Here is a 10,397-nt window from a genome sequence, read left to right on the forward strand (position 1 = left end):
TATGATTTACTTTACAATTCAAAAGTGCGATGTCTTTGAGGATAATATACTAAGCTGAGATATAGTATGCTTACTCATGCCAAACCAAATTTTGAGTGCACCAGATGGTGGTGGTGGTGTGCTGCAGTATGCACCACTGAGGGGCTTCCACTTCAATACAAACTTTAACACCTTAAATTTTTTTCTATTGATATGTTACTGTTAAGGCTACCTATCAATAATGTGCAATGGTTCAAAATGTATGATGTGAAGATAATATCATCAAACAAAAAATTCAATTAAAACAAATTACATGTCAAATTTCAGTTTAAATGAGGAATTATGGAAAAAAGCGAAGTACCAAAACTCCTCAAACATGCACAATGATTATCATAAATATTATAATAAATCCTCCAAAAGCATATTCTGTCCACTTTGCTCCTATAAAGTTTGGAGTAAATCTATAATAAAATCCTGAAATTATTCCGATAGAAAGAGACTGAAATATATATTTTTCTGTTGTTAACTAGCTTTGTGTGTGTGTGAGTATAATATTATACACCAATGAGTATAATATTATATACCTTTGCAAGTATTATATCAAAGTTAGAAGTATTCCCTACTGTGGATCATTTATGGTTAGATATTTCATACAATCAAATCTAAAGGTTAACTTATCTTTTCTTAACATGGCTGGCTGCCTTAATCAATGGAGGTCAGTACATGAAGGTGTAGCAGTCTAAAAAGGTGTTGTGAAGGCTTTGTAAGGATTTGTGTTGTTAATTTGTACATAAATAAACCATATGTAAGAAACAATAAATTTTCTGTTTAGAAAATCTGTCCTTAGTTAAAATAAAGATCGAAATACTTTATTTATGATCATTTAAACATATGGTATAAGCCACATAATAGAGATGTGATTCTTTACAAGGGAAAAAAAATGATCAGCATGAGATTATGGCAAGGTCATACAAAGACGTTAGTTACATTAACAAGAACAACCAAAGGAGTACAACACACAATCCTTGGGTGGTACTTAAATATTTCGGGAGTTCCTTTGTGCCTTATATCTGGCTGTCACCATTCTCATTTCAAAACCACATATCTTGATACAAGAATAACTTGTTCTTCATATATGTCTTTTTCTTTTTTACATTAACTCACACACCATATTGAAAGTACCCTTATGGACTTGCATTATGAACTTCTGATGTAAATACAGGTTGAAGACAAAATGGCCATAATCAAAACAAAATATGGTAATGTATGATAACATCAAAATGAGTCCTTAAAGAACTTAAATTTCAGAAACTTATATGTTACCATTCAATGAGTTTCATGTTTGTCTACAGCATAGCAAAGAATGAGCATGTAAAACTACCCATGAGCATGTAATCTGTACTTCCCATAAAAGGCTTATTAAGAGTTTGACTAATGGGACGCTCAATCTATTTTGACTGCCCCATAAATATTCCTGATAAAAAGATAAGCTGCATAAAAGCCAATAGTGCCTGTTAGCAACCAGAAGGTCATAACCATAATAGTGGTATATCCAAAATAGAGCAGGAGAGGAACAAATTCTGTTATCTCTAGCTTAGTTGTTAAGTAGAAAATGGAGTAAGCAGCAACATATACAGCTGACCCTCCAGAAGTGATAAGGCTACGCCACCACCAATGATAGTCTTCGCCACAAAGTTGGAAGTAAACCATCACTACACTGATCTGACCACATGAAATCACAAGAATCACAAATACCAGGAACAAGAACCCAAACAAATAATAAAACTGGTTCTCCCAGATAGCGGACAGGATGAAAAATAATTCAATAAACATTGCTCCAAACGGCAATACACCCGCCATAAGTAGGCACAAAACAGGATGCATGTACCAGACCTGCTCTGGCACTTGTCGGGGTATCTGGTTGGTGCGTACTGGATGCTCGTAGGGCTGCTTCCGAAATCCAAAATAATAACCAATGAATGTAAGTGGTACAGAGACACAGATCCAAAGGGAGAACAGAGCCATCATAGTTGTGAAAGGTACAGCTCCACTAGACTGTTTACCCCAGATAAAGAAATTCAAGAAAAAACAAGTACTAAAGACAAATGCAGGGTAAAGTGTGGCTGTCCAAAATGCTGCACTCTTCCACTGATGGCCACGAAGTGTGCGATACAAGCGACCAGACATATACCCAGCGATGAGGCCCATAAAGACATAGAGTAAGATACCAGCAGTCATGAGGGCACCACGTGAGGCAGGTGACAGCATACCAAACATAGCTAATACAATGGTAATGAGTGCCATACAGAAGATTTGAACTCCTGAACCCACAAGAGCAGAGAAGAGCTTCGGATAGCGGGGAGGACGAAACACATCACCATGCACCAGCTTCCACCCAGATTCTTCCAATGTTTCCTCCAGACTCTCATCAGCATTGTACCTGGTAAGTAAAGATATTCATAAGTGTAACAACTGACAGAAGAGCGAATATTTTCGAGATACAACATACAACTACAATTCAAGTAGAAGAAGCAGTTATTACATTACAATATAAAGTAGGACTGAAGAAAATTAATGAAAAATTCAGTTTTTATATAGAAGACTTTCTGTACTTAACAATGAACACAGTGCTGTACCAAGTTACAAACTCATAACCTGTAATAATGATGGATTACAATAAATACATAAGAGGGCATATCAACCAGTGTTTAGAGTAGTTAGCACCTCCTCACTGACCAGTCATCAAGAATTCACCAATCACAAGGTATATGACTTGAATCCACCAAACCAGCCACACACTGGCCTGACTAACTCTTAGTAACTCCAACCTCCTAACACACACACACACATACTAGACAGACCTCTTGAAATACTGTCCAAGATGTCACTGGAAAGGCAAAATTCCAAGGGAGTGGCAGAGCAAACATTATACCCATCTTTAAGAAATGTGATAAAAAAAAAAGGCAGTGAAGTACAGACCCGTCCCTTTGATGTGTGTGGACTATAAGACACTGGAAAAGTTACTCAGAAAGCAAATGAATGACTTTCTCTAGGTGAGAAATTATCAAAGATAGATGCAAAACAATTTGAGGGAAAAGGTCAAGTGTAATGAACTTCTTAGATTTCTGTGCGAGAGTGAGTTCTGTCTTAGACAAAAGGGGAGGCTGGGCAGATTGTTTGCATCTTGACTTCCAGAAAGTATCTGACACATTACCAGATGGGAGGATGATTAAGAAGCTGAAAAACCAGGAAGGAGTAAGGGGGAGACTCCTCCAATGGATAGGGGCAAATGAGGCCATTTCTTAGTCTGTTCCTGGTGTTACCTTGCTAAAGCAGGAAACGGCAAAAATGTATGAAAAAGAAATAGAAAGATTCTTTAATTCAGTAGTTTATATTCTACTCTTTGTCCTCCATTCACCATCATTTTCATTAAGAGTCAGAGTCTCCTTCCACAGGCTTTTTTCTTCAAATATGTTCTTAAAATATTGATTCCTCTAACAAGCATGCACTTCCCTCTCTTTACAACCAGTTCTTACAGTGCCACAAACCTCTGTGGCAGTGTTCTAATACACTCTTGAAGTTCCTCCATACTTCCTCAACTTCAACTGGTGGTTTAAACAATATTTCTCATGGTCTCATTCAACTTATCTTGAAAAAAGTTTTTAATTTTAGTCCCTTTTCTTCTTAGATATCATCCTCCCAATTTTTTCAATTCTCTTTTCTTGTCCTAAACCATGTAAAATGAATGACCAACTCTAGCAATCACCGACATATAATACTGAAAGCACCCTCAACTTTACCCTCTTACAAACCTCACATCAGGCACACTGGTTAAATCACACTATGTAACAACTCAAGCTTCTATAACCTTCACGCATATTCTAATCCATCAATACTCGAACTATGGATATCTTACACAGTGATTGCAACAACAGATATTTCAGTATTTTTCCATAATTATCCCCCCCAAAAAAGTCATGCTCTGTTTTCTCAACAGTTTGTAGAAGCTTTTCCTCAACCTCATACACATAAAATTCAAAAAAATCTTCTGATTTGAATGATAATATGCGCTTCTTAATCAATAAACATTACCTTAATTTCTTCTTCCTTTCCTAAAATTCTTTCAAGGTAAATTAGTTGGCATATAATGTTACTGACATCTGAAACGAGAAACATACAGTACTGTACTAACCTGGCAATATCACGACGCAGAGTTCGAATCATGATCATGGTGAGAATTCCTGACAAAAAGAACACCACCACCAAAGAATTGACAATTGAGAACCAATGGATCTGGACATCTGTCATTTGAAGGTAGATGTCCCAGCGAGATGCCCATCTCACATCAGATCGCTGCCATTCCACTGAATATGTAAACAAAAGGTTGTTCCCAGTCTCCTTCACCTCCTGGGGGTTGTGCTTCTCAGGGAATGAGCAATGGTCTGCAGTTCCCTTTAAAAGTAATAGATACATAACAAATATCAGTAACATACAGGAAAAATGCACATATCAATACTATACACTTTGTTGCCAAAATGAATATCAGAAACTATGAGAACATTTACCAGAACTACACTGCCTTAAATAACCTACAAGTAAAGTAACATATCTGGTGAACATGTAACTCACATTCCTTTACCATTATTTCATTTATTATACAGACCAAGAATAGAGCACTATAAAAATTTATAAATCAAGAAATCAGCTAGATAACCCTGGGGATAGGGGAGAAAGAATACTTCCCATGTATTCCCTGCGTGTCGTAGAAGGCGACTAAAAGGGGTGGGAGCGGGGGGCTGGAAATCTTCCCCTCTCGTTTTTTTTTTAATTTTCCAAAACAAGGAACAGAGATATTCCCTCCAAGGCCCAGTCCTCTGTTCTTAACGCTACCTCGCTAACGCGGGAAATGGCGAATAGTTTGAAAGAAAGAAGAAAACCACAAAAGAATCCCATAGTCATCTAAAACCTTTAAATACCTGTAGAAGAATGCAACATGGAGCAAGGAGAATGGGGAGACTAAACTGAAGGTGGAAGGATGGAGTGAAAAAGAATTTGAGAGATCATGGCCTTTACATGCAGGGAGGTGAAAGATATGCATGGGATAAAGTGAAATGGAGCAATGTGGTGTATGGGGTTGACTTGCTGTTAATGGACAGAACCAGGGTCTGTGGGGCCTGGCTGTGAATAAGAAGCTGTAGTTTCGGTGCAAATTCACAGAGTGGATATTTTGCTAACAGATGTTAATATGTTGACAGAAGCAAGAAAAATGGTGTCACACTATTTTAATCACTGGAGTTATCAGGCTTCTCATTCAATATTTTGGACTGTTGTTCACTTCTGGGTTACACTGAAACTGGCTCCAAACAGGTGGCCGAGGGTAAGAGCCCCATGTTAGACAACGTTCACAAGTCTGACTCTTTTCAACCTACCACTTTTCTTGTACTAGACGGCAACAGGTAAAAGCTATCCAACAACTGTTAAACTTAGTGAAATCAGAATTCATAGTTTCACTCATCTAAATTAATGTTTGTTTGAGTCTCAACATATGAAAAACTTTTCTTCTATGAGTCAATAAATGCAGTAATAAAAAAGCACAAGAAAATAAATAATAATGGAATAGTACAATATGGCAAAAGCTATCCAACAACTGTTAAACTTAGTGAAATCAGAATTCACAGTTTCACTCATCTGAATTAATGTTTGTTTGACTCTCAACATATGAAAAACTTTTCTTTTATGAGTCAATAAATGCAGTAATAAAAAAGCACAAGAAGAAAATAAATAATGTTGGAATAGTACAATATGGTAATTACCAGCTTTGAGGCACCACAGTAGTACCTTTGAAATACATGACGTTTTCTGATGGTAGTTTAGTGCATGTAGGATAGAATAAGCCTGGCACTATGTAATAGGGATAATTTTTTTATAATCATTCTCTAAAGATAAATAAATGTTAAGAATTATGATGATGGGGAAGATGTGGGATTAACTGTATGGCTGTGGGTTTTCTATCAAATTAGGTATTGGCATTGATTGGTCAAACAGTAGGTAAATTATCAGTCTACTAGTATCACTCCACTAACTCTGGGATCTGAATGATACTGTCTTGCAATGGTTATTTAGTGTTAGTATCACTCCACTAACTCTGGGATATGAATGATACTGTCTTGCAATGGTTATTTAGTGTTTATAGAAATAAGAGCTGCACAGCATGACCAGATTCTTTTTTTATTCTGTGATGATAAATAAGGTGATAGTGGGAAATGATATGAAGACCAGGAAAATGTTGGTTAATTATTGTAACAAAATGACACTTGTGTAATCCAAAACACCTACCAGTGATTCAACAGCTATTTTGCTGATGAATTAATCGTGCATTATTTCTATTCTATTACTGGATTTATCTAATTTCTCGAGAGGAAAAGTTATAGCAAATATTGAGATTCACATCCATTAAACATTAATTCTAATTGGCAAAAAAAAAAAGAAGAAAAAACAACGTACTTTGCGAGTGTACACTGGACACTGTGTGGTTTTATTCTGAAGAGTCTGGAGAATACAGTATGAACTGCAGAGCAAGACTTGGAGAATCATATTTCATTCTATAAGGTTAATCAAACTGATAATAGTATGGGCTCACTAACTCAGCAAAATGGGGTTTCACTTATAAACTGGTAAAGCGTTTGGAAAAAAGAAGAAAAAAGGAACCTATGAATACCTCACTTAACCTCCTCTAGTAGCCAAGATGTATTATAAAAATATACTGATACCAACATTAAATTAGTCTACTCTTAAGGATTGCACAAAAGGGTACACTGTGGGGATGTAAGGCGATGGCAAAAATGGCCACTTGGTATCATTTGTTTGATGAAATTCAAGAGCAAAAGGTGTACTGCTTAATCACATGCTTGAAGGGTTTCTTATGACTTGAATATTAAAAAGTAGGATCAACCTTGTTTACCAAATTGAAATGACGATGTCATAGGTTCTACAGATTTTCTATAAACTTTACTTACTTTCACATTTATTTACTCAACATTTTACCATGACATACATAACTTTGGTATTGCCTTATTTGACACAAAATGTCACACTTCGCAACTCTTACAATTGCTATTCTCTGAATACTACCTTAGCACTGCAGATCCACATCATTGAATGTCCAAAGGTGTATATGGCAAACTGTTAACTTCCTAAGATCAATTTAACTTTCACTAACTCCACCACGATCACAGGAGACTTCACACCCTGTGCCATGCTGAGGTCAATGGAGTGTCGAGTTAAGAGAGATAAAACAGTCTTACCTACCTCCTAATTGAGCACTCCAAATTATGTCTGACCGTCTGGTCAAATAAGAAATACGTAAAGACAACTGCCCTGTAAAGTGTTTTCCAAAAAATTCATTAATAAAGCACTGCACAATTAATAATTACCAGATTCACAAAATGGTAAAAGTCTACCTCAGCTCCACATCGAAACCAGTTTTGGGAAACAGCTACTTATAATTCAGGTACTTTAAACAGTTCATCGTGATTACTGAAATTCTTGCGACAGACCAATCTATCTTATCTCTCAAACTGAAAGATCTCAAATAAGGCAGTACAGTACTATTATAATGCAATAGGGAAACGGGTTATTTAATGTGAAAATATGAAATATTTGTTAAAAATTAACAGAAACTGAAAAATTAACCCAACCTCCCTAGCTTGAGTCACAATTTATCTTATTTTCAGAACTGTAGTTAAATCATACCAGTACCACATGAAAATGCACTGCAAACATGGTGCTGGATGCCAAAACATTCCCAGCAGGTGACAAATATATCAATAGAATATTTCTACTATCATTTTGAGTACTTACTAAAAATCTGGTTAAGTTGATATTTTCCATGATTTAAGTAACTGTTCATTATACCATACGTATGTCAGGTATTACCTTTGTCACTTTCTTCAATAACACTCAATATAACGCTCCAAGTTATGCTCCGCAAGTTATCAGTACTGCAGAACCACAATCAGCTATTATTGAAAATTAACACTGCGTTGAGGCTATTTTAGACAACTGTTGGCAAACATAGGAAGAAAGTGGCACAAAGTAAGTCAATGACTATATCACTATATCACATCTTTTGCAGGTGCAATAAAAAAAAAAAGAATTAAGCGAGACATTGCATTACATACATACCTTATATTCTGAGACATCCACACTTGATGCTTCCACCTCGAACCTGACCACACGGAAGTTGACATCATCATCAGTGTGGTAGGAGAGGATGATCCTGAGGTGGTTGTTGATGTAAACTTTGTTGTCATGCATGTAACCCAGCTTGTACCCTCGCTCGTACACCTGTTCATGGGTGTCCATCATCTCAAACTTGGTGGCACAGGGCAGATTATCTACCAACAAGTGAACATAGTATTCATGCCTGATCCTGTCGGCCACTTCCTTGGAGTCGTGTTCATCCCAGTTAACTGGTTTTGTCACGTCATTGCACAGGACTCGGCACGGCGAGTCAACGGCCATGAACACTTCATAGGGTGTATTTACGATTCTGTCCCCCCGCAACACTTCACCCAGATTCTCGGATTTGTATATCGTGCCGTTTTTCGGTCGACAGAACCGCAGAGAGTAATACTCGTACGGGAGTTGAGTCTGTGAACTAGTCATTTTGACAGCCTTCACCTCCACTGGGGATTTCCGTTGAAACTCCACAGGAGCTACTCCGGGGACATAAAACCCCCACGAAATTTGCACTAAAAAAGTCAGTAACAAAGTACTGTACCACATAATGTCAGATTGTCTCTATAGCGACGTTAAATCATATATGAAGTGTTATCGTGAAGCAGCTTCCGCCGCACTTGCCTCAGGTCTGCCTGTCTGCCAACATAACAAACGGAATGAAGATCGTCGCCCACAATACAACCTATCGTCCAACTATTATTTCACAACCTCAAGATTTTTTTTTTCTTCAGTATTCTCCACAATGGGAAGGTTGTTTTAGGCTGCGTGTGATTGATTTCGAGTGTGGTTGATGGCGATGGCCGTCACGGAAATGTGCAAAGGTGTGGTGATGAGCCTTTTCCAGCATACTGTCAGCGTGGCGACTTGGCCACAGGTGATAATCCTGCACAGGTGTATACCTACATGAAGGGATATACACACACACACACACACACACACATATATATATATATATATATATATATATATATATATATATATATATATATATATATATATATATATATATATATATATATATATAGTAGGATGCTCTGTAATTGCTCATTATCTAGCCATAGTCTGGCCTCATTTCACTTTCCCAGCTTCATCACTTTACAGTTTTGAGCTAAATGAATCTCATTAACCATATATCTGACCACTTTTAGAGACTGTCTTGATCTTTATATAGATCATTGCAATCCCGAAGGCAACTAATTCTTCAAAGAAGTCTAATACAGTATGATTTAAGTTTTAAAATTATTCACACAGGCCATGAATAGCAGTGGACCCAAGAATAAGTTCTGAGGAACACCAGACTACTTTTAATTGCTTCGAATTGGCAGCACTGAGGTATGAACACCTTTGTTCCCATCCCATTAGGGTTAGGTAGCTTTCCATCCACTGGAGGCCTCCTCTTCATATCTGCCGAAAAATCCAGATTCTTTTTCATCATGGCCTCGTAAGAGGGTATCAGATATTTTTCCTTCTTTAGCAGTCTAAGAACACACCACCCACATGTCCATTTCTATTTCCAAGACTAATATTCATTCTATTATACAAATTCAGCAATAATTGTATATGAAATTTTCTCATAGAACCCACTTTGCCTCTGATTTAGTTTCTCTTTTGTTGCTACATAACATTTTGCTCAGTGAAACTGGCCTGCGTTTAATGGCATTGTCCCTACAGCCTCTCTTAAAGCTGAGCACAAATTCTTTTCTCTTACATTCCCCATTACACGAAGTCCCCTTCCACCTAGTTACAAAAGTGGTTTTCTCTAAATCTTTTAAAGTTTATTGCTTAATTTCATATCATGGCCTCTAGTTGTTGTGTCCTTGCTTTGTGTATGTACATCAAACGGGTTTAAAAGCTTAAAAAGGTGGTGATCAGCTCTCTTCCACGAAGGATAAATTAACGACCTCTAACGTGTGTGAGCGTTTATAGAGTTATTAAAGAGATCTATCTATAAAGTATTATCATGGATTAATGTCAGATACTTTATATATGGTTGACTTATGGGGAGCTTCGATTATCTGGGTCAAATTATTATTACTGCGGGTGGAAGAAATGACGACATAAGCCAGTGCAGGGTTGGTAGGCTTAATGCCATAGGTAAATCCTCCCTTGAGTAACTTTCTATCTCTGAAATCGATGTCAAACTGGAGAGTTTTGAAGTTAAAGCAATTATGAACTGT

The 10,397-nt window shown here is 37.0% G+C and overlaps 1 protein-coding gene across 1 annotated transcript; it reads right to left on the reverse strand.

The window, feature by feature from the left end:
* Window positions 1-1,119: 1,119 nt before the first annotated feature.
* TM9SF4 (transmembrane 9 superfamily protein member 4) lies at window positions 1,120-8,893 on the reverse strand. Its single transcript, XM_071675724.1, has 3 exons — window positions 8,164-8,893; window positions 4,172-4,431; window positions 1,120-2,419 (listed from the first exon to the last, which is right to left on the reverse strand). The coding sequence occupies exons 1-3, from the start codon at window positions 8,764-8,766 to the stop codon at window positions 1,423-1,425; spliced, it is 1,860 nt and encodes a 619-aa protein (XP_071531825.1). The 5' UTR covers window positions 8,767-8,893; the 3' UTR covers window positions 1,120-1,422.
* Between the last annotated feature and the right edge of the window lie 1,504 nt (window positions 8,894-10,397).

Source organism: Panulirus ornatus, chromosome 21 (assembly GCF_036320965.1).
Source record: "Panulirus ornatus isolate Po-2019 chromosome 21, ASM3632096v1, whole genome shotgun sequence".
Taxonomy (NCBI): domain Eukaryota; kingdom Metazoa; phylum Arthropoda; class Malacostraca; order Decapoda; family Palinuridae; genus Panulirus; species Panulirus ornatus.